The 23,241-nt window shown below is 52.3% G+C and overlaps 8 protein-coding genes across 8 annotated transcripts; 3 read left to right on the top strand and 5 right to left on the bottom strand.

The window, feature by feature from the left end:
- Nucleotides 1-1,303: 1,303 nt before the first annotated feature.
- ecm33 (GPI-anchored protein Ecm33) lies at nucleotides 1,304-4,957 on the bottom strand (the record flags this gene model as incomplete). The annotated part of the gene is made up of 4 exons (XM_024852682.1): nucleotides 1,304-1,604; nucleotides 1,665-2,502; nucleotides 2,562-2,647; nucleotides 4,785-4,957. The coding sequence occupies 4 exons, from the start codon at nucleotides 4,955-4,957 to the stop codon at nucleotides 1,304-1,306; spliced, it is 1,398 nt and encodes a 465-aa protein (XP_024709700.1).
- A 1,767-nt stretch (nucleotides 4,958-6,724) lies between these two features.
- Nucleotides 6,725-8,261, top strand: alkA (DNA-3-methyladenine glycosylase II). The gene is made up of 3 exons (XM_024845244.1): nucleotides 6,725-7,800; nucleotides 7,896-8,018; nucleotides 8,083-8,261. The coding sequence occupies exons 1-3, from the start codon at nucleotides 6,827-6,829 to the stop codon at nucleotides 8,144-8,146; spliced, it is 1,161 nt and encodes a 386-aa protein (XP_024709699.1). The 5' UTR covers nucleotides 6,725-6,826; the 3' UTR covers nucleotides 8,147-8,261.
- A 398-nt stretch (nucleotides 8,262-8,659) lies between these two features.
- P170DRAFT_373417 (ubiquinol--cytochrome-c reductase subunit 7) lies at nucleotides 8,660-9,597 on the bottom strand (the record flags this gene model as incomplete). The annotated part of the gene is made up of 4 exons (XM_024845243.1): nucleotides 9,377-9,597; nucleotides 9,058-9,166; nucleotides 8,942-8,995; nucleotides 8,660-8,749 (listed from the first exon to the last, which is right to left on the bottom strand). Exons 1-4 carry the CDS (start codon nucleotides 9,490-9,492, stop codon nucleotides 8,660-8,662), a joined length of 369 nt encoding a protein of 122 aa, XP_024709698.1. The 5' UTR covers nucleotides 9,493-9,597.
- Nucleotides 9,598-10,260: 663 nt separating this feature from the next.
- P170DRAFT_421111 (putative mitochondrial carrier protein) lies at nucleotides 10,261-11,576 on the top strand (the record flags this gene model as incomplete). Its single annotated transcript, XM_024847342.1, has 2 exons — nucleotides 10,261-10,729; nucleotides 10,801-11,576. The coding sequence occupies 2 exons, from the start codon at nucleotides 10,261-10,263 to the stop codon at nucleotides 11,574-11,576; spliced, it is 1,245 nt and encodes a 414-aa protein (XP_024709697.1).
- Nucleotides 11,577-12,688: 1,112 nt separating this feature from the next.
- P170DRAFT_432031 (uncharacterized protein) lies at nucleotides 12,689-13,329 on the bottom strand. Its single transcript, XM_024848174.1, has 2 exons — nucleotides 13,247-13,329; nucleotides 12,689-13,105 (listed from the first exon to the last, which is right to left on the bottom strand). The coding sequence occupies exons 1-2, from the start codon at nucleotides 13,277-13,279 to the stop codon at nucleotides 12,887-12,889; spliced, it is 252 nt and encodes an 83-aa protein (XP_024709696.1). The 5' UTR covers nucleotides 13,280-13,329; the 3' UTR covers nucleotides 12,689-12,886.
- A 480-nt stretch (nucleotides 13,330-13,809) lies between these two features.
- On the top strand, nucleotides 13,810-15,042 carry P170DRAFT_432030 (putative iron-sulfur cofactor synthesis protein (Isu1)). Its single transcript, XM_024848173.1, has 3 exons — nucleotides 13,810-14,130; nucleotides 14,262-14,552; nucleotides 14,615-15,042. The coding sequence occupies exons 1-3, from the start codon at nucleotides 13,983-13,985 to the stop codon at nucleotides 14,776-14,778; spliced, it is 603 nt and encodes a 200-aa protein (XP_024709695.1). The 5' UTR covers nucleotides 13,810-13,982; the 3' UTR covers nucleotides 14,779-15,042.
- A 232-nt stretch (nucleotides 15,043-15,274) lies between these two features.
- Nucleotides 15,275-17,785, bottom strand: P170DRAFT_397792 (ABC1 kinase family protein). Its single transcript, XM_024846193.1, has 4 exons — nucleotides 17,238-17,785; nucleotides 16,562-17,166; nucleotides 15,934-16,503; nucleotides 15,275-15,874 (listed from the first exon to the last, which is right to left on the bottom strand). The coding sequence occupies exons 1-4, from the start codon at nucleotides 17,672-17,674 to the stop codon at nucleotides 15,624-15,626; spliced, it is 1,863 nt and encodes a 620-aa protein (XP_024709694.1). The 5' UTR covers nucleotides 17,675-17,785; the 3' UTR covers nucleotides 15,275-15,623.
- A 367-nt stretch (nucleotides 17,786-18,152) lies between these two features.
- P170DRAFT_373406 (serine/threonine-protein kinase) lies at nucleotides 18,153-23,188 on the bottom strand. Its single transcript, XM_024845241.1, has 11 exons — nucleotides 23,092-23,188; nucleotides 22,597-22,932; nucleotides 22,400-22,534; nucleotides 22,314-22,343; nucleotides 22,191-22,255; nucleotides 21,706-22,138; nucleotides 20,820-21,626; nucleotides 19,868-20,758; nucleotides 19,611-19,815; nucleotides 19,102-19,552; nucleotides 18,153-19,042 (listed from the first exon to the last, which is right to left on the bottom strand). The coding sequence occupies exons 2-11, from the start codon at nucleotides 22,774-22,776 to the stop codon at nucleotides 18,220-18,222; spliced, it is 4,020 nt and encodes a 1,339-aa protein (XP_024709693.1). The 5' UTR covers nucleotides 22,777-22,932; nucleotides 23,092-23,188; the 3' UTR covers nucleotides 18,153-18,219.
- Nucleotides 23,189-23,241: the final 53 nt, after the last annotated feature.

Below are 23,241 nucleotides of genomic sequence, written 5' to 3'. Positions count from 1 at the left end.
CAATAGACCCCATTCTAAGAAAACCTAGGGTATTTGGCCCGGCCACACAGCTTCCGCTGTTGCGCCCGGGTGGCACCCCATTTCCGACGTCGAAAATACACAAGAGCTGCATCTGAGCATCGTTCACTAGCGATCCAGCCGGCTCGATTCGCGGATGGATGGATGGATGGGGCTCATTTATTGACCCACCCTGAGGGATAGATCCAGGAATACCATTTGAGTATGAGTACATATGTATGAGATCTTCATCGTTCACGATCCTGGCAAAGCCCGTATATTCTCCGAGAGTATCTTCATGGCGGCACACTCAGCCCCAGGATTTGTCAATGTGCATACCATACGTCTTGATGGCGAGCCGTGGCTGAGAAAATTCGCGGCAGCGGGTGCTCCTATGTGTCTCTTCGCCATCTCCAAAGTGGCAATCCCTATCCGGGCAGAGAGGCGATGCATGCAGAGACCCAGAGGGCAATTTCGTGCGAGGGAGTTGACTGGTCATTTTACCATCGTCTCATGATCTCGGGGCGGAAAGAAACCTTGATCGATCGGTTCTGGCCGACATGCGCTGCTGTGCGAAGCACATACCCTTCACGGGCCGTCGCCCTCCTCATGGGAAGAGATGGGTTGGGCGATGTACAAGATTCGCCGCCCCCCCCTTCCGATGGAGATGAGATCACTTCGGGTCCAACAGCGTGCATGACTTCGTCCGTTGCTTTTCTTCAAGTCTCCGCCAAGGCCAGCTATTTGGAGAGTGCAGTGGCTCCATGGGTGAACAGCTGGCACTGGATCCATCAGGTGCAGTCAACCGTGCTCGCCACCGTCGGCTCCTTACCCGGGTTTGTCCTTCTTACTCCGTAGTTCTCTAGGTCGTGGGGGGCTGGAGGAGTGGTGCAAGGTTTAAAAAGAAAAGGGTGACATTGAAACGGACGACTATCATGAACAGGTAAACGTAAAAACTGCAAGGAATGTCTATCACACAAACGAGAACAAAACAGCTTGGCTTTGGTCCAACCGGGACTGCGTCTGCCCCCATCGAGGGCGTTGCGGCAAAATTGACATGCGAAGGGGTCCACCGGGGGTATTCAACGCTGCATAAAACTCCGCGCCAACGGGATCCGAGGACAAACCCCAAATTAAGAGTTTTGCTCAAACGAGATTCAATTATTATCATAAGAACAGCAAGGTACTGGACAAAAGCCCCAATGGTTATCAGACGACTCTACACGACCATAAACAGGGATTTATAAAGTAAAAAGAGAAAAAAGATAAAAAACGGACACACATTCAATCAACTTGGTATCTGCCTTTACAGAGCGTACTGGACGAGGGCACCGAAGACGGCGGCCAGACCCATGGCGGGCATGTTGGCGACGTTCATGGCGGAGGCACCCTCGCTGGAAGAGGACGAAGAGCCGCTGCCGCTGCTAGTGCCGCTGGCACCGGAAGAGCCGTCCTTGGTGGTGGGGTGGGCCTTGTTGCCGGAGCACTCGTACTTTCCACGGATGGTCTTGTCCTCCTCGAGCTTCTTGAAAGCACTGCAGCTGAAGTTACCGGTGCTCTGCATGTTGAAGCCACCACGGACGTTCTTCAGGGAAGGAAGCTTGGCCCTAAGGACGCGATTAGCACATGAACAATTTTTGGACTTCTTGAGCTCGAGGGGAACTTACTCGTCGAACTTGCCGCTGAAGTCAATGGCACCGGTGACGGTCTCGAGGTCGGGGAAGTTGATCTCGCCCAGCTTGTTGTTGCGGGCAATCTGGAAGCCACCGTTGACCTTGGTGAGCTTGGACATGCTGATGTTGGCAAGGTTCTTGTTGTCGTTGAAGACCAAGTCACCGGTCTCGGTCAGGTTGGGGGCGGCGAAGGACTTGAACTTGTCACCCCAGAAGCCGAGCTGACCGGTCAGCTCCTTGAGGGAGGGAACGGAAACGGAAGAAACGTTGCGGAAGGTCATGTTACTACCGCCGGCAAGGTTGGGGAGCTCAATCTCCAAGGAGTCCATGTTTCCGGCGAAGTTGATCAGACCGCTGGCGTTCTTCAGGTTGTTGACGTTGACGGTCTTGAGCGAAAGGTTCTCGGTGATGTCGAAGGTACCGACAGTCTTCAGGGAGATACCGTCCAGGTTGGTCAGACCAGTGTTGGTGATCGTGACATCGTCGGCCTCGGTGATACCCTTGTTGAAGTCGAGGTTCTGCAGCTGAGGGAGAGCGGCCCACTTGACGGTTCCGACCTTGTTGAGGGAACCGAAGCTGAGGGTGGTGAGGGTGGTGAGGCCGTTCAGCTTGAAGGTGTCACCAATGGAGCTCAGGCTCGAGGCGGCCAGAGAGCTCAGGTTGTTGGCACCGTCGACGGTGAAGCTACCGGTGATCTGCTCAACACCGTTGATGTTCAGGTCGCCGTTGATGTGCTCGCTGACCTCAACGTCACCCTTGAGGGTCTTGCAGCTGGAGTACTTGTCGGCATCGCCTTGGCTTTCAATCGAGATGGTCTTGCCGCTGCCGCAGTCTAGTAAGATTGTCAATTACGGGGCCCCATCGCCAGAGGTTGTTTGCGCGGCCACTTACCATCGGCGGCGAAGACGGCCTGAGTCGCCATCAAGGCGGGGAGAGCATATTTGAAGAAACCCATTGTTCGAGGTGATTTCGCACTACTGTTGATAATTCCCAATTAGCACCGTGAGGTCTGCGCACAGGTTTTTTTCTTCTTGGCGTGCAAGAACCCAAGACGTTCATCAGGGGGAGAGCACACCGGAAGGTGATAGGGGCAACCCAAGTAGTAAACAAACACGACTCGATTGGGCGAGGGTGGAAGGGTGGCAGAGTGGGAGGGAATCGGCGCAACTTACCAATGATGGATGGAAGAGATATGATAATCGGGCGATGGACGGGCCCTTTGTAGTCAATATGGTCAGGATGGCAGCGAAAGAGCTGAAGAGGGGTGGAAGCGAATAAGATAAATAAACGAGTGGAAGAAAAAGAGAGGCGGCTTCAAACGAAGGGGAAGCTTAAGACAGCCGGGACCTTGGGCAAGGAAATGCACGGATTAGGCAGGCACGTTCTCAAAGAATGAAGAGAAGAGGAAAGAGAAAAGGAAGGACTGGATGGCAAAAAGAGCAGAAGTGGGAAGGAAGGCTTTCAGGGAGGACAAGGAAAGGAGACCGTCGTGGCCCGAGGAGTGGAACCGGCTTTGGGCTTTTTCGAGACTGGGGGCGTTTCTCCTTGCGAGCCTGGCAGACGTACGGTACGGTACGCGCTGGTAATGCCTGGTATTCAGGTATTTAGTTATGGTACCTAGGTAAGGTACCTCCAGGTAGGCACTGTTGACTACGTCCTATTTCAATTAATCAGATGGATGGCATCCCTGTCCTCGGACTCAGTCGTCAGTTATCTAGGACCTCGTAACAATCATAACAATAACAAAGAACTCGCAAGGGCAGAAGATTCCGTTCACCAAATTCCCCCGAGTCGACCACAGTAACGGAGGGGGTAAAAAAAAAATAATAAGGAAAAAAAGAAAAAGAAAAAAACCCGCGGCGCATCCCGCAGGCTGACGCAGGAATCCTGTTTTTCTTTTTCCCTTCTTTTGGCCGGAAACGAGTCCGTTGTGGCTAGTCGGCCCCATCCTGTAACACCTCGCCAATGGCCGCGCCCTTCGCCCGCCGCTGATTCGCCGGCCACACCCCCCCTTTCTCTGCCCATTTTCATGCAATCTGAAACAGATGGCAATTGTTGCTTGACACACTTGAGACGCCGTCCCAGAGTACGTAAGGTCCGACGGTGTCTACTTGGGCCTGTCTGGGTACGGTAAAGCCCTGGTTGACACCTCCAAACAGCAGTCCCAAATTCTGCAGACTCGGCGACTGTAGGGCAGTCTCCCCATACGCACATCACGAAGCATCCCTACTCCGTCGAGTAACTCGCGACTCCGTCGTACCGGAGCTCTCTCTACCAACCAAGCAACGATATTCCGTGCCTGGCGTGAACGACGGCGGATTTGCTGAATTTCCACGATCATCATGAAGATCGGTTGCAACATTAATCTACCAGCCGACTAGTCCAGCCGCTAGGAGGGGCCAGACTCTGGTACCAGGCGGCTGCTCCTCTGCTCGGCCAGTCGGGGAAGTTCGTCGACAGAATTATCGCCATGACTATTACGGAGCGTGGTTTTGGTGTATTCCTGACGAAAGTCCAGCCATTCGATAGAATGACCGCCTGATCGTCCGTCGGCGTCTGTTTTCGGCAGGCTCGTCCTCCTTCATTTTGATCCCATTTGATAGGTATTCTAGAAAGGCATTCGGAATGCGATGGTCGTCGTCATGAACCAACGAGAGGCTGCGACGACAAAAATAACCCACGAGAAATCAATCGATTTGGAAATAAGATTTCAAAAATGAAATAAAAATAAAAATAAAAGACCGAAAAATTCCAGGGTTCTGGTGATCAGTCCAGAGACGATTGGAATTCCAAGCCGACCTCTGGGCCCTGCCTCTGGGACGGTATGCGAAGCCGAGTATTTGGGCGGACGTTGGAATCTGGTTGTTTACCTGCCAGCGAGAGAGCATCGCCGCGAGCATTCTTCATCTGTTACATGCTTTCGTGGATACTGATTGTGTGCGAGGGCATGGCGGCGAATTGAGTTTGGATCCGACCAGGACCATGGACCGACAGAACTAGGAAGGCACTTTCCCCTCTCGCCGAGATAATAATAAAGTGGCAAAGTTACGGCCAAGTACTGTAGGTCACGTGCTGCGTAATACCGCGGTATGCTCTGGTCACGGCGTTACATACCATACCGCAGGCCCACCCGGCGGACCCATCGCGAGCTCCTGAAATGGTCCTCTTCTCTTGCCCGGACTGTCGATATCGACTCGCAACTTGCTGGAATTGGTCGCCTTCAGGTCCTTGCCTCCCTTCGTCGGAGAATAGGAGAATCGGCTGCCTGCAAAGTGGCGAGGCGTCATGATCACATCAACGCGAGGGTGCGAGATTCATCGGCTGGTTCATGAAAATAGAATCAAGCACTCCAAGGGCGGCCGTTGCGGAAGACAGGTAAGAGATAGGTAAGGAGTTCAGCCGCGACGAGACCCTGTGACATCGGCTCGAGGTCGAAATTTGCACTCCTTCGCCGGGATGAATGCTTAGCATTCTGATTATGAATAATAATATGAATTGATCGCTTGCGCAGTTTAGAGTTGCTCACTTATCTCTCCACCGGGGTGGGTGCCCCGTCGCATACTCCACAACTATCCGTTGCAATTATTTCGGGGTTTCTTTCTCCTCCGTGCTAATTACGGTCGCTGCCAATTGATGCTGTATATAGTATCGTTGTCTCTCGCCAGACTCCATTGTCTCATCCTCGGGCCCATGAGCTCATCATCGATATATTACATGTGTCGATGTCATTTCTGGATCCCGCAATGATGCACTGATGGTACTGATAATCAAAACCAGCAGCACGTTCCCCCCAACGCCACCAGACTCGGGTGGCTGTACGCTTGATAGGGAGCATTAGTAACGGCGTCGAAACTGCGCATAAATCTGCATATGGACATGCAGAGCAGAGTTTCGGGCGACCATCGTCATTTTACTCATCCCTGCACGCCGTGGATTAACGTCGGTGGTGCTACTTTCGTACTCCCGTACTAGACTAGCTCGATGTCCGAGAGTCGAGACTATTATCTTACGAGTGACTCCCCTTGGCTCCTATCATCCCATCCACGGGTGAATGTTGGTTTCCCACTGCTCTCCGGTCGGCCATGTGAAACCAGAAACGGCCACCGTGAATCCCGAGCGAAGCTTCGGGATGGAATTGTCGATGGGGGTCCTCTGCTCCTGTCATGGCCTTTTCTCTCGGGTCTGGCCGAGTATTAATAGCATTCAATTTGGTCCCTGGCTCTTTAGTGACCCCTACTGAGCTGCTCTAAGATTACGATATCTCCACCGGGGTCTGGTAGTCTCTGATCCGTTTAATTACTTGCTTCCTTTTCGGGCCTTTTTTTCTGTTTCTCTTTTTTTTTCGATTTGACAGGAAGGCCCTTCTGTGCTTTTACGGAGTACCTCGTCGTCGGGTCTTGGATAGATGACCAACAAATCAACTTGTGGGCCACGTCTGGTAGATGACGCAAACTGGGGATGCTTGGTGCTACTCGACCTGTCCGATCTCCGGTCACTCGATGAATTCTTTGTTTACATGCCCTTACTCCGTGCAGTGTACCACTACCTCGTAGACTGAGCTTGAACTGTGCCCTGCAAGAGAAGGTTCAACGCGACCGAGCTAGAACGTGAGACATGACGAATGATGTTTCTGTTGGCTAACCACGGGATGAGGAGAACCAACCGGTACTACCACACCATTTGATCGGCTGGTGCATATTGCTATACTTGGCTTTGAAGTGCTCCGTACGCCGTAGAGAGTGTGGGCGATTTGTTTGTGATCATTATCTACGCTGTTGTTGCCCTGTAGATCTTCACTGGCTGATATCTTACTGGCCGAAGTTTTGCCGGAGCTATCCAACAATATATACATGCTGTTATCCATGGATATCGAGAGCATGCCAGAAAGACCGAACGCTGCCAACTCGACAGGCTACCTCGAAGTCCAATACGAGCCTACAGCATAGAAACTTCTCAACTGTGAAGTAGACGTATAGATCCCAGTTAATTCCATTATTGACGGACAGGCACCAACGGATGACTTATCCGCGCTGACATGTGTCACATCCGCCGAGCGCCAACCGCCATTCAAACATCGACATACACCCATCAAATCCACGTCAACGCATATACAGATACTCCCGTCATACGCGGCCAGTTTATATAAATAGATCCGAATGATGGCTCTCAGGCGATCTGCTCGCTTGAGCGCAACGCCCGGCAGGACAGCATCGCCCCTGTGGCAACCAAGCACCCAGACAAACAAAGCCAGCCGGGCTCAGCTCAGCAGCAACGGAGTGAGCAAGGCGCGAAAAGCGCCGGAAAAGAGCAAGAATGCACGGAACTCGAAATTGAACAAGACCCTGGCCGATGCCCTCCCAAGCAAGACTTTGACGGCGCAGGGCGCGGGCGGACAAGCGCCCGAGAACATCTTCGATCCGTCTTCTACTTCTAATGGCCCTACACACAGGCCGCATTCTACCCCTCCGCCCCTCGATCGACCTGTCGAGCTTCATGGAACGAATGCCCCCCTCCTGACGCCCCATGGGTCTTCCCTGGTTGCCTACCCGCCCGGCGCCGAGGATGCCTCCCCCAGCAAGACTGGCCGACCGCGCCCGACAGCCACGACTGGGACGCTCTTGGAACAAGCCATCGCGCACTTGATCGCTGCAGATCCGCGACTCGAACCCGTGATCAAGCAGCACCCATGCCCGCTCTTCTCGCCAGGGGGACTGGCCGAGGAGATCGATCCGTTTAAAAGTCTGGTCGTCAGCATAATCGGTCAGCAGGTGTCGGGCGCCGCAGCCAAGTCTATCCGCGATAAATTCGTAGCGTTGTTTAACGAGAAGAGCGATGGAGACGACGCAAAAGCGGGGAATCGATTTCCAACGCCGGAGGAGATCATCCAGTTTGATATTCCCACGCTGCGGACAGCGGGTCTCTCCCAGCGGAAAGCCGAATACATCCAAGGCCTATCGCAGAAGTTTGCAGACGGGGAACTCAGTGCGCGGATGCTGCTGAACGCCAGCGACGAGGAACTCCTCAAGAGATTGACTGCTGTTCGAGGCCTGGGCCAGTGGTCCGTCGAGATGTTCGCCTGCTTCGCCCTGAAGCGAATCGATGTCTTCTCTACCGGCGATCTTGGTGTGCAGTAAGCTGATCCATCGTATTCTAAGCTCGACAGCACCCACACAGTGGTTGCGATGCACTAAGATCTGGCAATATACTGACTGACCTCGCAAACAGGAGGGGCTGTGCCGCGTTCGTGGGCAAGGACGTGAACAAGCTCAAGGCCAAGGGAGGCGGTAAGTTCAAGTATATGGCCGAGAAAGACATGCTGGAGTTGGCAGCAAAATTCGCCCCGTATAGGTACGTGCCCCTTTCCTGGCCTATAGCAAAGGCAAAGGGCCACCAGTCTTACATGGACACGTAGGAGCCTTTTCATGTGGTACATGTGGCGGATAGAGAACGTAGATATTGCCGTACTGAACCCTTAAAAAAGTGAGAGCATCTCATCTCTTCCTTTGTTTTCTATTGGAGTCGATAGGGGTTCCTTCATTTGATTGGTATAACATGTATTATATGACAGCGTTGGATAACACGCCCTTGGCCGCCTAGGTAGCAAACTGCATATATGACCTGGCATTTCTGCACGCAGGAATGCCAGCACGTGCAGAAATGCCAGCACCAAACTACTGTGACCTTGAGGTTGGGCATTGGAACAGCGCCAGTATGCCTTGCCTCCACACAAGCCAGGTATCCTCATTTCGTGCCACCGGATTACTTTTCGAGATTAACGGGAAGAGAAGTAATGGTCAACAAAATCGAGATAAAGGAATTTGTACAGTATCAGTACACGTGATCAAACGTATCAAAACCAATTAACTTCCAGCACAGGTCCATCGCAGCGGCGCGCAAAGGCCAATATCCCCTCATTGTCTCTATCCCACCGGTCTATTGCCATGCCGCTCCTATTGGTATTTCTCGACAGCGATATTTGAGGTAGGCATTTACCGCTTGACGACGAGGTTGTCGAGGTCGGCACGCTCCTTCTGCTCCTTCTCGATTTCGCGGATGATGGGGCTCAGGTATTCGACGTCCTATCGATTTAATATCAGCTCCGACTTCCTTGAATAACCGCCAGAGTGGTCCCCAATGCCCTTTCGAGGCATTGGATCGATCGGATATGGGGCGTGCATCAGTTGACAAATCCGGCTCATGGGATTGGCCGATGGCTTTTGCGGAGGTACGGGGACGGTTGGTAGGCGAAATTATACGAAATCCAAACTCACCTCACTCGGCTTGGTCTGCTCAGCAGCGGGAAGAAGGGTGTGAGAGACAGAGCACTGATTGATGAGTAGTGTTAGATCGCTGGCTACTTCCGCAATCACGATGGATAGGTTCTAACCTGGAAAGCTCTGCGGATACGGAAAACACGGTCGTAGGCCTCCTTGGGAGGAAGACGCTTGAGGGCGGTCTGGACGGTCTCGCTCTCCTCGGGGATCAAGTCATCGACCCTTGTCACTGTCAGTGCCGTTGCTTCTTTTTTTCCTTTGGGGGTCAAGGTATAAAAATTGATCCGCGGACAGGCGTCGATCGGGATATGGGACGGAGGCCGAACAAGAAAAAAAAAAGAGCCGACAATTGCAATCAAGCTCTATCGCATGTTCATATCCGTTTGACCTGACCCCTCCGACCTTGGAAATCGTGAAGGGATGAGCGCTTACCTCAACCCGAGTTTCCGGTAGCCGGCAGCGTCGGTGTACCAATTGGCAATCGGCGTCATCCAGCGCTTGAGCCAGGGGCGCTTGACGATGTAGCTGGTGAGAGAAGGAGCGGACATGGTGGATGGTTCCCGAGGGAGACGTTCTGGATCCAATTGACGGGAGGGTGTGGGAGGAGGGTTCGCGGAGTGTCAGTCAAGCTGAGCGAGAGTTGGCCCGACGTTGGAGATTGTGCAAAACGGAGGTTCGACGGCTGACTTGCCCAAAAACATCCGATCTGGGCGGCCTCAGGCACCAGCCCACCCTGCCCGCCCCGACGCTGCACGTGACCGGAGCGACCGGAGATGCCTCAGGCCGCCATGCGCTTGGAGCCGGGGTGGATTCGCTCTCCACCTGACCGACAGAGACTCTCGTAACTTGGATTCATCTCGTCCACAATCCTCCGCGCTGTCCCGTGTTCGCATTCCTCCCCGGTGCTTCCAACAGATTTGATCCCTTGGGGAATCAACCTTTCTCGATTGCCACTGTCCTTATTCCTAGGTATGGGGGTCATCATCCGCTGAATCATCCTCCCTTGTCTTTTTAGCTCCTGTCGAGGAGCCGAGCTGCTTTCACAAGACCCCGCCCCGTCTGTGCTTCAGATAGGGTAACGTCAAACTGTTAGACGATCCGGCAGCATCGGAATACCCAGCACGCCATTTCAATCCTTCCTGCGTCCCCTGATTTCAATCTACGAGTGCTCCGAACGACGGAATCCGACCCACCGCGATCAAAGCAGATTCTTTTGGGTTCCGGAACGAGCACCGATATGCTCGGGTCCGGGAGCCCTCGTGACATTTAAGACGGATAGATAAATCGATCCGAGTGCTGGCAGAGACACCAGAAACATGTTTTCAGAAGGCCATGGCACTTCAAAGGGTGCCGATGGCTCTCAAGAGCAGCAGGTTACACATCCCGACGGCCCCCCGTCGTCCAATCTCCATGTGACTCCCGAAGCGCAATCAAGTCCGTTCCGCACTCGCATCGAGCTGCTCTCTGCGCGCGTTCCCGATTTCTACATCGCGCCATTCTGCGGAGCCAGTGCCGGCGTGGCATCTGGAATCGTAACATGTCCCCTCGACGTGATTAAGACCAAGCTGCAGGCTCAGGGAGGGTTTGCACGAAGAGGGCCTAATGTTGTCGAGGCCAAAACACTATACCGAGGCATGCTGGGCACGGGCAGGATGATATGGCGAGAAGATGGTATTCGAGGTCTCTACCAAGGACTGGGCCCCATGCTGCTTGGATATTTGCCCACGTGGGCCGTCTATCTAGCAGTGTATGACCGGTCTCGGGAATACTTTTATGAATCTACCGGTGAGTTAAGTTTTACGCTTCCCCCCCCCCCGCTTGAGATAATGTTTCGCTAAACTTCACACACCATACAGATAGCTGGTGGCTCTCGAGAGGTTATGCTTCCATATCGGCTGGTGCTTGCTCCACGATAGCAACCAATCCAATCTGGGTGATCAAAACACGACTCATGTCCCAGAGTACCAAATCTAATAGCGAGGGTTTCCGGGCCCCATGGCAATATTCTGGCACGTGGGACGCGGCTCGCAAAATGTATAGGACCGAGGGAATCCGTTCATTCTACTCCGGACTTTCACCCGCCTTGCTAGGACTGACGCACGTGGCCATCCAATTCCCGCTGTACGAGTATCTGAAAATGGCTCTGACTGGCTATGGAATCGGAGAGCATCCCGACAATGGAAGCTCCCACTGGATCGGAATATCCTTTGCTACGTTCCTAAGCAAGATATGCGCGAGCACCGTGACATACCCCCACGAGGTACTACGGACCAGGCTACAAACCCAGCAAAGGACCTCGCCTGCGCCATCGCCCGAGGAGATTGCATTCCGTGGCGGACTGGACCACCCCCAGGACCGTGGTAGGCCTCCGGGTGCCGCATCGTCTGATGGCATGCCTAACCGACCCCGATATACAGGGATTGTCCGTACATGCCAGACCATTCTGAAAGAAGAAGGATGGCGCGCATTCTATTCCGGGATCGGCACCAATCTATTCCGAGCCGTTCCGGCTGCCATGACCACAATGCTAACATATGAATATCTTCGCAAACTCATCGGCAACCTTCAGCACGAAGGGTCGTTGAAGCGGAAATTGGAGGAGGAGACGCCAGAAGATCCAGTTGGAATATAATTGGACGAGAAGGGCGTCTTCAACCGGCCCGGAGGCTTGTTTGGCGGCCGACGCAAAATACGTCAGCAACCTTTCCACGATTCACAAGGCCTGCGCTCTCTGTACCCGGCGAGGAGGCGCTCTATAGATATTTCTTTCTATTTTCTTGTTTTGCATCCTGTCCTATTGCGCTTCTGACACCCGTTGACCAGCTACTCACTTGCCTGTTGTTTACATAACCGGTCATGGAACGGCCTCGGCTGAACGAACATTTATCGGCATCGATGGTGATCGGACCATGGCGTTAACACTAGAGTGGTCAGGCATTTTTCTGACATGTGAAGATCTTTTATTTCCTAATTTCATCTGTCATGCGGTGGGCTTCTTTACCCGGCGAAAGACTTATGTTTTTCTGAGCGTTGCTTTTGACTCGGTTTTTACTTGCTTTCGCAATGTACATACATCCATTCCATTTATACCTACTGCCTTCAGGGCTTCTCGACATCCCAGCAGCTACAATCAGGACCAATGTAAATGTTTGATATGTCTATTTATCAAAGAGTGGCACTTCTGGAGTGACTAACGATAGCGGGTCTCCAATGCGACGTACCGGTGGGATGCCTCAGGACGCAGCCGTGTCGGCCTGGGATGATGTCAGTCGCGAAACACGTGACACACCCACAAAGTCGAATTTTCCAGTTTTTGGATTTCCCCTTTTAAACTTCCTGACAACGAACAAGTCGGTGGAACGGTGATGAAAACATTGAAGATCCTTCGACCTGACGCAGTCAATCAGATGCTCTGAGTTCGTCATCTTCGTCCGCGTTCTGACCTGGTGCATCTTTCTGGGCAGGGGTCTTTTTCCCCTTTCTGGTTACCTGTTGCTCTGCTGTAGAACCCAACCACCCACCCAATGGGAGAAAAACAAGAAAGGTACTGTTATTTTCCATTCCTTTTTCCCATTGCCCCTCCATTCCACAAGATGAACTTTTTTTTAATGGTAGATCCGGTTCCTCAAGGGCCGGATATGACTATTACAATACACTGAAAATTCTGATCGTGGACTGACTGCGACCTGACTTGATTCATCGGTTGTTTTATATGCAATGTCCATTGCTAACATTGATTTACTAGGTCTCCGGGATTCCTGACGGAGGAACACATTCCGCTCTGTTGCTAGGTAGTAGACATGATAATAGAATTCTTGACACGATTTGTCGCAATACCAAGGCTCCAAAAAAACAAACTCCACAGATGCATGCTCATCGCAGTAGTTGAGTAGTTACAAGTCGAACATAGTAAGTTCCAAAAGGATATACCTGCATCTCGGTTTAAGAGCCTTTTCTTTGCTCGGACTCTCGACTTTCTTCGAGAGCCTGGCGAACCCAGGCAGGCTGGTCGTTCCTGTCCGTCGGAGCTCTCGGACGGGATGTCGGGGTAGGATTCGCCGCGGAGACCTGGGCTTCACGACGTGCACTGTTGATGGAGGTGACGCAGTAGGTAGTGAGGAGGATGGCCATGGTGAAGGCGGCTATGGGGGCATTGAGCGACTGGAGCTGGGGTCAATTCATCTTTCGACCACAAGAGATGCATAACTCTGGGTATATATGTTTACATCATACGAAGAAGCATCATGCAGGATCGACAGAGGAGAGAGACGGGCAAATGGAATTAAATGGAAACCCACTTACGCCCGACGTTCGACCCAGGGTCTTCTTGGACATGATGCCCGGTGTACAGCGTCCGGAGGGGATCCCGTGACGCGAGGTTATCAGATGGAGGGCGACGAGGCGGCGGAAGATAAGGTATTGATTACACGGCGCGTTACTGTCCGGCGGCGTTCCCGTTGGTTGCGACAGGGATGCAACTGCCGTGGATCGGGTAAGCGACGTTTCGTACGAACCGCCGGGGCTGGACTGCTGGCCCGTTAGTCATCCGCCGTCGTTTTCCTCGGAGACTCCGTCTGCCCCCCCCCAATTGCGATCCGCTGTAGCACGACGTGGCCGAGGGGGATTCTTGGAGAAGGCCGATGTGCTGGATGAGAAGCATTCATACTCTGTAATGTGTCTCCATGCTCTCGAATCAGAACCATTCCCTGCCCGCAGAGAACCGGACTCTGAGCTCGGGTTAACGTCATCTCCGAGGCCGGACCCGCGGAGGCAACGGGGTTTCCGAAAGCGGCTTAGCGCCGGCGACGGGCGCCGAATAATCAATCAATGAATGAATTCGATCGATCTTTCATCGACATCACAACCGGCGTTACTAACCATCCCTCGGCCATCTCTTCCTCCCCCTTCGCCGTTTTTTTCTTCCTCTTTCTAACAACCATCTCACCTCCTGATACCCACCATCGCCTCTCACGGCTTTTTCATTTTATTCCTCGCCAATACACCGCCCTAATCTCCTCTCCTAATCACATCAATCACCATGTTCCGTCGTCTCGTCACAGTCGCCCCTCGCTCTGTCGGCACTCTCGTGTCGCCTCGTATCACACCGGCCCTGTCCGGCCTGCAAACGCAGCAGCCCATCTTCCGCGCATCTCCTGCCCCCCAGCGAAGAGGCTACCATGAGAAAGATAAGTCGCCCCGGTCGCCCGTCAAGGGATTCGTGGACGCGTTGCCACCGACAGTCCATCGAACCCCGAATTTCTCCAACCCTCTTGAAAACGAAAAAGATCCTCGAGGAAAATACTGACCGTCTCAGCACTGCTAGACCACTACAACAACCCGCGGAATGCCGGATCCATGAAGGTCAACGAGGACGTCGGCAGCGGCCTCGTCGGTGCCCCGGCCTGCGGTGACGTGATGAAGCTTCAGATCCGCGTCGACAAGGACACGAACACGATCAGCGACGTCAAGTTCAAGACTTTCGGCTGCGGTAGCGCCATCGCTAGCTCTTCCTACCTCACCGAGTTGGTGCGTGGTATGACCCTCGAGGAAGCCGGCAAGGTCCGCAACACCGACATTGCTAAGGAATTGTGCCTTCCTCCCGTGAAGCGTAAGTTCTATATCTTCCTTCTACCCAGATTAGATATGGTGGCTAATCGTGAACTTATCCAGTGCACTGCTCCATGCTTGCCGAGGATGCTATCAAGTCGGCCATCTCGGACTACTACACCAAGAACCCCAAGGCTCGCTCGACCGACCTCGGCGGCACCGGTGCCTCCATGCCTCAGGTCGAGGTTGAGGTTGAGAAGACCGGCGGTGCTTCCGCTAGCCTGTAAAATGAAGAAATAATTATAACAAAAACCCTACAAAAAAAGGATTGAAATTCTCAAATCTTACCAAAAACATGCACCAAAAGACACCATGGTGAAAGCAACAAGGCGATACCAAATATGATTCCCTGATTGTGTTGAATTTCTTCTTTGATTGTTCCAAATTCAGATTGGAATTGTTTATTTTTTCCCTCGAATGATGTACAGATTTTTTCTTTCACTTACCATTCTCTTCGAGATTTTTTTTTTTCTTTTTTTTTTTTTTTTAATACTTCACGCTGGCAGATTGACAAGACAAGGCAAGGCGAGACGGAAAGAAAAGGGCTTTGTGATATAGCTTGATATTTGTTTGCCTGCGATAGTTCTTCAATTGAATGCCCTTGCTTGCGTGCAGTGTTCCTGTGATACCTGGCGTGGTTGTGCTTGACTTGCGATATTGTCTCTAGATACTTTCATTTAAATTCATCTGACTGTTTTAATCCGAACAAATCCTATTTAAGCTCTTGATCTATCCGTCTATTCACACAGTCGCGATTCTGCCGACCTGTATTTCTATATAAGTACACACATTTTATGAAACCGGAAAAACAGAGAAAATAATATATTAAGAACAAACAGGATGTCAGGGGTAGGGGCCAAAAAAAAGGTGACAGTAATAAATAAACGCCATCTGATGCACAGATTTACCCACCCGTGCCGTTCTATCAAATCATACCAAAAAGGAGGAGGGGAAAAAGGATGGAGGGAAAAAGCAACAGAAACAAGGGGATGTACAAGGCTTTTGCGAAGCTCAGAAGGAAGGGATGGTAATGATTGTGTTGGGCCTATTACCATTTCCAGCTTTTAAAATCTCACCAGAGTTGAGCAAACCGGGTCTTGAGGGACAGCAGGGTTTCGTAGACGGACAGCTTCAGCTCGACGCGAAGGAACCCGGTCCATGCACAGAGGAATCGGAAGAAGTTCCTGACACGCAGGATCCCGCCCGTCTCGTTGATCGACTCCATTTGTTCCTCGAACACCGTGCGGGTGGCGTAGCGAGCGAGGATCAAAAAGGTGCGGACGGGTCCCTGTCGGGTGTGAAGGTTTTCGTCGAGGCTGCGGGCTAGAAGTCGATGTTAGAATAGGGTACAAACAAGAGGGGTGGTTATAGAATGGACTTACTGAGGTCGTTGGTCTTGAGAATCAAAAGGATAATCCTGGGAACCTGGCCGAGCAATTCGACCAACTGCTGCAACATGCCCTCGCTCAGTGCGCCGGACATGCTCTCTCGCTCTGAGTCGGTGCGTTGAGTGACGATGTCTTTATTCGTTACCTTGGTGTAGTCTCGACCGGTGATGGCGCTGGCAAAGAGGGGGAATTGCTCGTCGGTGATGCCTGCCACCTTGCGTGCATACTCACGCATGCGCCCTTCGTCCGCTTCGATGACGGCCAGCCACATCTTGGCATAGTTCCGGCGTAATTCGCGAGGGATATCGCGGTAGAGGCCATGATCATAGAGGATGATTTCGAAGCCGTGACGCCGTTTGGAGTTCTTCCGGATGGCAATGTTTCCGCCGTGAGGATCACAGTGCAAAGGAGCATTGTCCCCGAAGATCATCTCGTTAAAGATATGGGCCAGTGTCGCGGAAACTTCGTCCCGGTTGATGTGGTTGGAGTCCAGGAACTCCAGGTCATCAGGCCGGTTACCAGAGATGAATTCCATCACGAGGATCCGTTTTTGAGCCCACATAACTAAAGCGGTATTAGCATAAATCAGACAGATGCAACGCAAATGAACAAGTTGACGTACCACCCGGAATAACCAATGGGGCATCCGAATGCTCCTTGAAGTACTCGCTCGCCCTCGTAGCATTGTCCGCCTCCATGCGGAAGTCCAGTTCTTGCGGCAATGAGAAATCCATTTCTTTCGACAGCCATTCCAGGTCGTACTCGGGGAAGAAGCGTTTCAGCATCGAGAAAGTGAACCGAGTCAACGCGAGGTCCAAGGGGACCCATTCCGCCAACGCCGGATGTTGCACCTTCACCGCGACTTTCTGGCCAGTCTCCTTCAGCGTACCAACGTGAACCTGGGCAAGAGATGCAGCACCGATGGGCTCCGAATCAAAGGAAGAGAAGAGCTCGTCAACGCGGCGGCCCGTGTCCGCCACAAACATCTCTTCGATGGATTCGATCGACGAAACGGGGCACTTGTCTTGCAGCGGAACAAAGGTCGTCGTCCACTCCAATGGAAGCAGATAACCCATGCTACTCAGGTGCTGCCCTAGCTTGATAAATATGGAGCCGTTCTTCTCGAGAACACGCAGGGTTCGTTCGGCGCATCGTTTGTGGCAAGCCCGGATGTTTTCACTCCGTTCTTCGGGCGATGAGGTTTCTTGCTTGAGGGTGACTCGGTAACTGACGGACGCAAACATATGTGAGCGGACACAAGAGCCAAGTGATAAAGCACAAAGTTATCTCCAACTTACTCGTTGATACACACCGCTAATGTGCCGACAACCCTCCCCGTTCTCTGCGCGGCGCGGTAGATATGCTGAGCGTCATCCGAGAATACCACTGCTCCGACGACCAGCGTTCCCCCCAAGACCACATATTTTATGAATTTCTTCTGCGATTGACCCGAACCCGTGTCTTTCCCGGCATTACTACCGGCATTTTCTAACAAAGGCGACGTTTTCGAGGAGAAAGGAGCGTGTGACGCAAAGGGTCTGATCGGTCCTGGAACGCGGGATCGGTATGATCCTCGTGACCCTTGCGCAGATGAGGAAATCGCCTTGCGAAGTATCGAAGGGGCTCGCGGTTGCAGCAACGAATGGCTAGAGGAAGAAGAAGAAGCCGAGTATCGGATGGCCGTTGCGGGATCAAAATTGGATGCCCGCAGCGGAGCGCGGAGCACCGCCCTCATACCGAATGCAGGGCAATGCCGTATGGAGAGCGACCAGGAACCAAAACAAGAGTAAGACAGCCGGTAGCAGAGGTCCAGTGAATTGGGCTGCTAACACCAGGCCATGGTGGTCTGCGGAAGTACGGAGTAGAAGAGCGCCGGGACGGAAGGGCACGAGAGAGAATCCCGCGGTGCTCCACCCGTCGCCGCTTTAAGCCACGCCGAGCCAAGCATGTCTCGAGTCAAACTGGGAGTCTACGTCGGAACAGACCGAGTCTTTTTTAGCTGGTGCCAGAGAACAGTTCTCATTTTTAGAATCAGACAGGGGAATTCTCGGGAAAGAACCCCCGTCTTCATATCCAGTACCCAGGGCAGTGGGAGGATACCCAACAACTATAAACACAACGCCAATGCGCCTTCCCCATGCAATGCACTGGAACATAAACCAAACCACCTCTGCAATATTGACAGCTACAATGTTCAAGCTTCCCCATGACACAGGGACAGAAACAAAAAAAAAACCGGAGGGAAACGATGCAGCAAAGACGACCGCGTATGTATGGCGCCTAGTCTGCATCTGCCGGTGCCGTACGTCGTCGTCGGGGGATGATTGATGGTCGGCGCGACATCGAATTGGATGGCCGAGGGTTCTCATCGGGTAGCAGTTCGACATGGGACAACCGGTTGTCAGAGATTCCTCGCGACATCCGATGTCTTGACGCGCCAGAACTCCCATTCAATCCCGCTGCGAGACCAGAGTTGGCGCCGTCCCTACTCCCCGGCCGGAGTGCCAGTGCCGATCCGCTGAGAGGGTTTCGTGGATGCCTTTGGCTTTCTCTGCCCTCGTAGTATGCCTTAGATTGACTAGACCGGTTGAACTGGGGCGTGGTCGGACTGGACTGGCTGGTGAGCAACCCCGGCGGCGTGGTGGAGGTGCTCATCCGTCTCACACCTTGCCTGCGTTTACCGAGTCCGTAAGCCTCGCTCTTTTCGTTGGATTTTATAAGCTTCCCGGCCAGGTCCCTCACGAGGATGGCAGGGTCGTGCTCGAGCTCTCCAATTGCATCCAAAAGGCCGTATTTGGCGAGAAGTCCGCCTTGCTCCTCACTTGAATCACAGATGCTGGATATAATGCGGAGTAGATTCAGTCTCACGGCAGCTTTGTTGTGATGCAATTTTTGGTCAATCCGCGTGAACAGATCTGGCCGAGCGAGAGTCGAGGCAATCGGAGGACTCAATCTCAGAAGCTTTTGCAAAGGCTCCAGGAGATTCTCAAATGCGTTGGCCTTTGACAAGGTCAGACACCGGATAATCGAATCCGTGAAAGATAGCTTGTCATAGCGATTCTCTAGCAGATGCTCCTCAACCTTGGCCGTCTCTTCCTGCAGCCTGTTCGTCAAGTTAGAGTTAGCGATATGCAGGCTCGATTTCAGCGGGTGCACACTGACCAAGTGAAGATGGCATCCAATGCTGTGACCTGCCAATAAGGGTCGGAGAGCAACGATATGTAAAACGCAAGACCCTTGTTGCGCCACAACTCCCGCCGACCAACTTTCCCGGAATGCGCCATGTCGCAAAGAATGGGCAATGCAAACTCCTTCAGTGGCCGCTCGGTCTTCACGATTTTCTGGAGGAGCGGCACAATGCCATTCAAAGCTGCGTCTTCTTGTCGAGACTTGTTCAAGCGGCACATGTTGTAAATCGTATTCAGGATCTGGTTGGACACTTCTCGGAAATGCGGGCGTTTAATGGTAGATCTTAATAAATCCGTTAACACATCAATCGCATTCGAATTCTGAAGCGAGTCGAGCGTCGTGGACAGCATAGATAGGTTTTTGATGAATTTCAACATGGTGATCTGGTGTGCGGGCGTCATGCGCTTCAATTCTTTCAACACCCCTTTGGAAGAGCTGTCAGCAGAAATCCCCATGGCTATCAAACCTCAGATGATACTTACTGTGCAGGACCGTCCGCTCGGCAACCATCTCCTTGACGTGGTTTTCTGCTTGGGAGAAGATGAAGAAGATATTTGCTATACGGCCTTCGACAACCTCGGCTAAGGCCCCTTCTTCGTCCAAAACCCGACTGAGAACGAGGGACAGAGGGTCCAGAACAGAGTTTCGAGAAAGGATTCGGCAAAAGTCATTCTTTGGTGTTGAGCCCTGGAGTACTTGTGAGATTTGCACGCCTACATTCTTTGCTGAAAGTTCTTACCTGAAGCTCGAAAACACTCCAGATGCCGTTCACTCCGATCAGGACAAGATCTCGCTCATCCTCGTAATCATCCTCCAAGAACTCCACCAGCACGTTCAATCCTCCTGCACTGACAAACATCTGCAGGGTAAGTGTAGAGGTCTGATACATCTGCTGTACGAATGCCGCGGCCTCGAGTCGGATCTCTCGGGGATATTTCTTCGACGCGAATTCGTTGATGATAGGTATACCTCCCACAAAGCAGAGGTTCTCCTGAATTTCGTAGTCGTTGAAAATGATCGCATTTACAATTCTCAGCAGGCATAGGATAATGTCTCGTCGACGGCACATGTCCAGAATTTCCAGAATCGGCAGCATCCCATGGGCACTTATGATGATGTTTTTCGTTTCTGGGAGATCGCAGAAAACCGTCAACAGCTGCTCTGAAATTTCCCCGAGAACGTCTTCGTCCTGCGAAGTTTTGAGAGAGCTCACAAGTCCCTCGACTTGATTGCGGAGTCGAGCGTGCTTGTCACGGGCGATGTTAGCCTCCAGATCCATTTCATCTAGCCCTTCCTCCAACTGGGCAAAGGGATCATCCTCGTCATCCTGGTCCCCGAGCCAAGAATTGTTCGAGAGCTTGGAGTTCAGCATCAACGTGCTTGGGTCTGGGGCTCGATTCCTTTCGGACTTATCCAAAGTAACTGCATCTGTGCCTAGGATGTCAGAGAAATCCTCATCGGTCTCATTCTCTGTGAAGCGCTGGATCTCGATTGCTGATCGGTGGCGCTTGACAGAAATCTGTTTTCTAAGTTGAGGCTGCTGATCTCGTCTGTCCTCGGACGGAGTTTGATATCGAACTAAATCTTTCGAGGCCAAATCTTCTAACATCGCGGCGTCTTCATCCACCTCCTAGGCGGGTGTTAGAAGAAACAGATTCTGGCGATTGTTGAATTAAAAGAATATTGCTCACCTGAAAAGCACCCAGCTTGCGGTCCAAAACGTCCTCGTTGGCCTTGATTAGATCCGAATAATCTTCGACTGAGTTTTCCTTGTAAAACGATGCTGGGCGTGGCTGCCTCATGGGTGGCACCGGATTCTGTGTTAGAATCGGCACGTTCTGCATCGGCGCGAATGAGCCGTTGGGGAGATTGTACCGCGAGGGATTCTGTGGTTGCCCGCCTTCAGTGGCTCGCTTCGGCGGCGAAGGGCGGATAGTCTCTAGGGGATCTAATTCTCCGGAATTGAATGAGTCCTGGAAAGAGTCCTCAAATTCATCAAAGCTGTCCTCTGACCTCAATACTGTCCCATCAAGAGATGCAAAAGCTTTGAGCTTCTCAGAGGACAGCATCCCTCCAAAGTTGTCCTGTGGCCGCAGGTGAGGCAATTGCAAAGCGCTGGGAGAAATGGGCGTGGCGAAGTCATCGTCCCAGTTATCCTCTTCCGGAGAGATCGGAGACCGAAATCGATCTGCCACATGAGTCGCGATTGGAGACGGTAGTGAGTCCTTTGTCGGCGTATTGCGAGACGAAGGTAGGGCCCCGGGGTATTGACTGTCATTTTTAAATGTCTTCCGGAGGGTTCCTGCACTCGGTGACCGCAGGGCTTCATTCCACTCTTGAACACTTTTCACGGCTTCCTCGTATTCTGTCGATTTTTTGGGAACCACGGAATCTGATCGACGTGCGTTGACTATCCATGGGTGCTTGAGCAGTTTCCTTGCCGAGACACGGAGGTTAGGGTCCTTCTGGAAGCACTGCATCAAAAAGTCCTTGACGGCCTAGTATCCTTGTCAGAGACCGAGACTTCCGATCGTGAATGAAAACGGGAGGGGAAAAGAAATAAAGAAAGAAACTCACCGGCGAAGCACCTTGCGGGAGCGGGGGGTGATCATCGTTGACAATGCGAAAAAGAGCAGGCATCGGTTGAAGATTGTAATAAGGAGGCCTCCCCTCAAGCAGCTCAATCACGGTGCAGCCAAGACTCCATATATCAGAGGCTGTCGTTGCACCCGAAAGTTCAATGACCTCAGGAGCCATCCAGTACGGTGTGCCGACAACACTAGATTCGCTGAGACCAGTGGTACGGCTGGCCACTCCAAAGTCGGCCAGCTTGACTAGGCCTTGTTTTGTCGTGAGGATATTGGCCCCTTTGATGTCCCTATGGATCACACCTTGCTCGTGAAGATACAAGAGGCCATGGAGCACCTGCGACATGTATAGGCCGACAAGGTTCTCCGGGAAACGACCGAAATTCTTTGCGATTGAGTGAAGGGAGCCATTCTCGCAATATCTGGCGCCATTAGCAATCCAACCTCAAAGTGCCGAGCTGGGGGACGGCATACTCGAGGATTATATTCAAAGTTTCAACTGACTTCACGAATCCTTGGTACTTGACAATGTTAGGATGCTGGAGTAAAGTTTGTCAGCTTCTTCTCTGCACAAACCCTCAGATGTCAAAATCTCACATCCAAATTCTTCAGCAGATCAATTTCCAGCTGTGGCATACGATTGTTAGCAGAAATCCGGACATCAGGGAACGAAAGTCCAGTACCATAATAACACGCAGCTCGCTCTTCGGAAGGTCCACGAGCTTGATCTGCTTCACAGCGACAGTCTCCCCGGTGTTCCAGTTCAGGGCCCGGTAAACCGACCCGAACGCGCCCTTCCCCAGGCAGTCCCCCAATTGCTTTGGTAGGTCAGCGGGCCGAATCTTTGTTTTGGAGAGCAACCCTGGGTCCAGATCCATACATAATCCTTAAGTTCCGCAACATCCTTGGCTGATGACTTAATCACCCGGTCATCCTTTGCTTTATCTTCTCGTTTTGATGGGCTGGAGCCGAGTCTCGCAATCCGTGTTTTGGCGGGGGTGTTCGTTGCTTTAGAGAATGGAGGAGGCCCCTCGTTCCCCTCGTTGGATCGAGAGACCATCGTCGGGCAGGTGGTGAATCAACTTCCCCCTCAGTTGTCTTCGGATCGCTTCGACTTAACCGATTTGTCTCGGAATGCAGGGTTTCAGGTAAGCGACGGCAGGTATGGACAGGCAGGAGCCAGGGGACCGGTCGAAATCATTCATGTCAGCCGAGCCTGTTTATTTGGGGCGTGAGTTGTCAGTCATCGCGAGAAAGAAAGCGCACACAAAAAACAAGCACGGGCAGTGGGCATATCCACCGATGGAAAACCATGGCATGATCACCGCTTGATTGTGGAGGAAGGCCCAAAAAGCAAATACAAAAAAGCAAAAAGCAGAAGAGCCATACGGAAGGAATTCGGGCTCTCACACCCATAGAGCCGCGTTCGACCAACGCGTCACTTCTCATCCGAGGATTGTCGCCGATAGGATCTGGGGGAGGAGACTGAATTAGTCGATAAACCCACCGGTATCGACAAACAAGA

Source organism: Aspergillus steynii (genome assembly GCF_002849105.1).
Source record: "Aspergillus steynii IBT 23096 chromosome Unknown P170scaffold_1, whole genome shotgun sequence".
NCBI lineage: Eukaryota > Fungi > Ascomycota > Eurotiomycetes > Eurotiales > Aspergillaceae > Aspergillus > Aspergillus steynii.
The sequence above is the reverse complement of the archived record's forward strand: the minus strand, read 5'-3'. Positions and strand labels throughout refer to the sequence as shown.

What these genes read in the sequence shown, in the direction of transcription:
- alkA (XM_024845244.1), top strand. Translation starts at nt 6,827, where the DNA reads ATGATGGCTCTCAGGCGATCTGCTCGCTTGAGCGCAACGCCCGGCAGG. An exon ending in ACCGGCGATCTTGGTGTGCA is followed by an intron (nt 7,801 to 7,895) that starts GTAAGCTGATCC and finishes CCTCGCAAACAG; the next exon opens with GAGGGGCTGTGCCGCGTTCG. An exon ending in GCAAAATTCGCCCCGTATAG is followed by an intron (nt 8,019 to 8,082) that starts GTACGTGCCCCT and finishes ATGGACACGTAG; the next exon opens with GAGCCTTTTCATGTGGTACA.
- P170DRAFT_432031 (XM_024848174.1), bottom strand. Translation starts at nt 13,279, where the DNA reads ATGTCCAAGAAGACCCTGGGTCGAACGTCGGGC. An exon ending in CCCTGGGTCGAACGTCGGGC is followed by an intron (nt 13,106 to 13,246) that starts GTAAGTGGGTTT and finishes CCCCAGCTCCAG; the next exon opens with TCGCTCAATGCCCCCATAGC.
- P170DRAFT_432030 (XM_024848173.1), top strand. Translation starts at nt 13,983, where the DNA reads ATGTTCCGTCGTCTCGTCACAGTCGCCCCTCGCTCTGTCGGCACTCTC. An exon ending in AAGAGGCTACCATGAGAAAG is followed by an intron (nt 14,131 to 14,261) that starts ATAAGTCGCCCC and finishes CCGTCTCAGCAC; the next exon opens with TGCTAGACCACTACAACAAC. An exon ending in GTGCCTTCCTCCCGTGAAGC is followed by an intron (nt 14,553 to 14,614) that starts GTAAGTTCTATA and finishes GAACTTATCCAG; the next exon opens with TGCACTGCTCCATGCTTGCC.
- P170DRAFT_397792 (XM_024846193.1), bottom strand. Translation starts at nt 17,674, where the DNA reads ATGAGGGCGGTGCTCCGCGCTCCGCTGCGGGCATCCAATTTTGATCCC. An exon ending in TTAGCGGTGTGTATCAACGA is followed by an intron (nt 17,167 to 17,237) that starts GTAAGTTGGAGA and finishes TGCGTCCGTCAG; the next exon opens with TTACCGAGTCACCCTCAAGC. An exon ending in CCCATTGGTTATTCCGGGTG is followed by an intron (nt 16,504 to 16,561) that starts GTACGTCAACTT and finishes ATACCGCTTTAG; the next exon opens with TTATGTGGGCTCAAAAACGG.
- P170DRAFT_373406 (XM_024845241.1), bottom strand. Translation starts at nt 22,776, where the DNA reads ATGGTCTCTCGATCCAACGAGGGGAACGAGGGGCCTCCTCCATTCTCT. An exon ending in ATCTGCTGAAGAATTTGGAT is followed by an intron (nt 22,256 to 22,313) that starts GTGAGATTTTGA and finishes ACTTTACTCCAG; the next exon opens with CATCCTAACATTGTCAAGTA. An exon ending in TCCCGCAAGGTGCTTCGCCG is followed by an intron (nt 21,627 to 21,705) that starts GTGAGTTTCTTT and finishes CAAGGATACTAG; the next exon opens with GCCGTCAAGGACTTTTTGAT.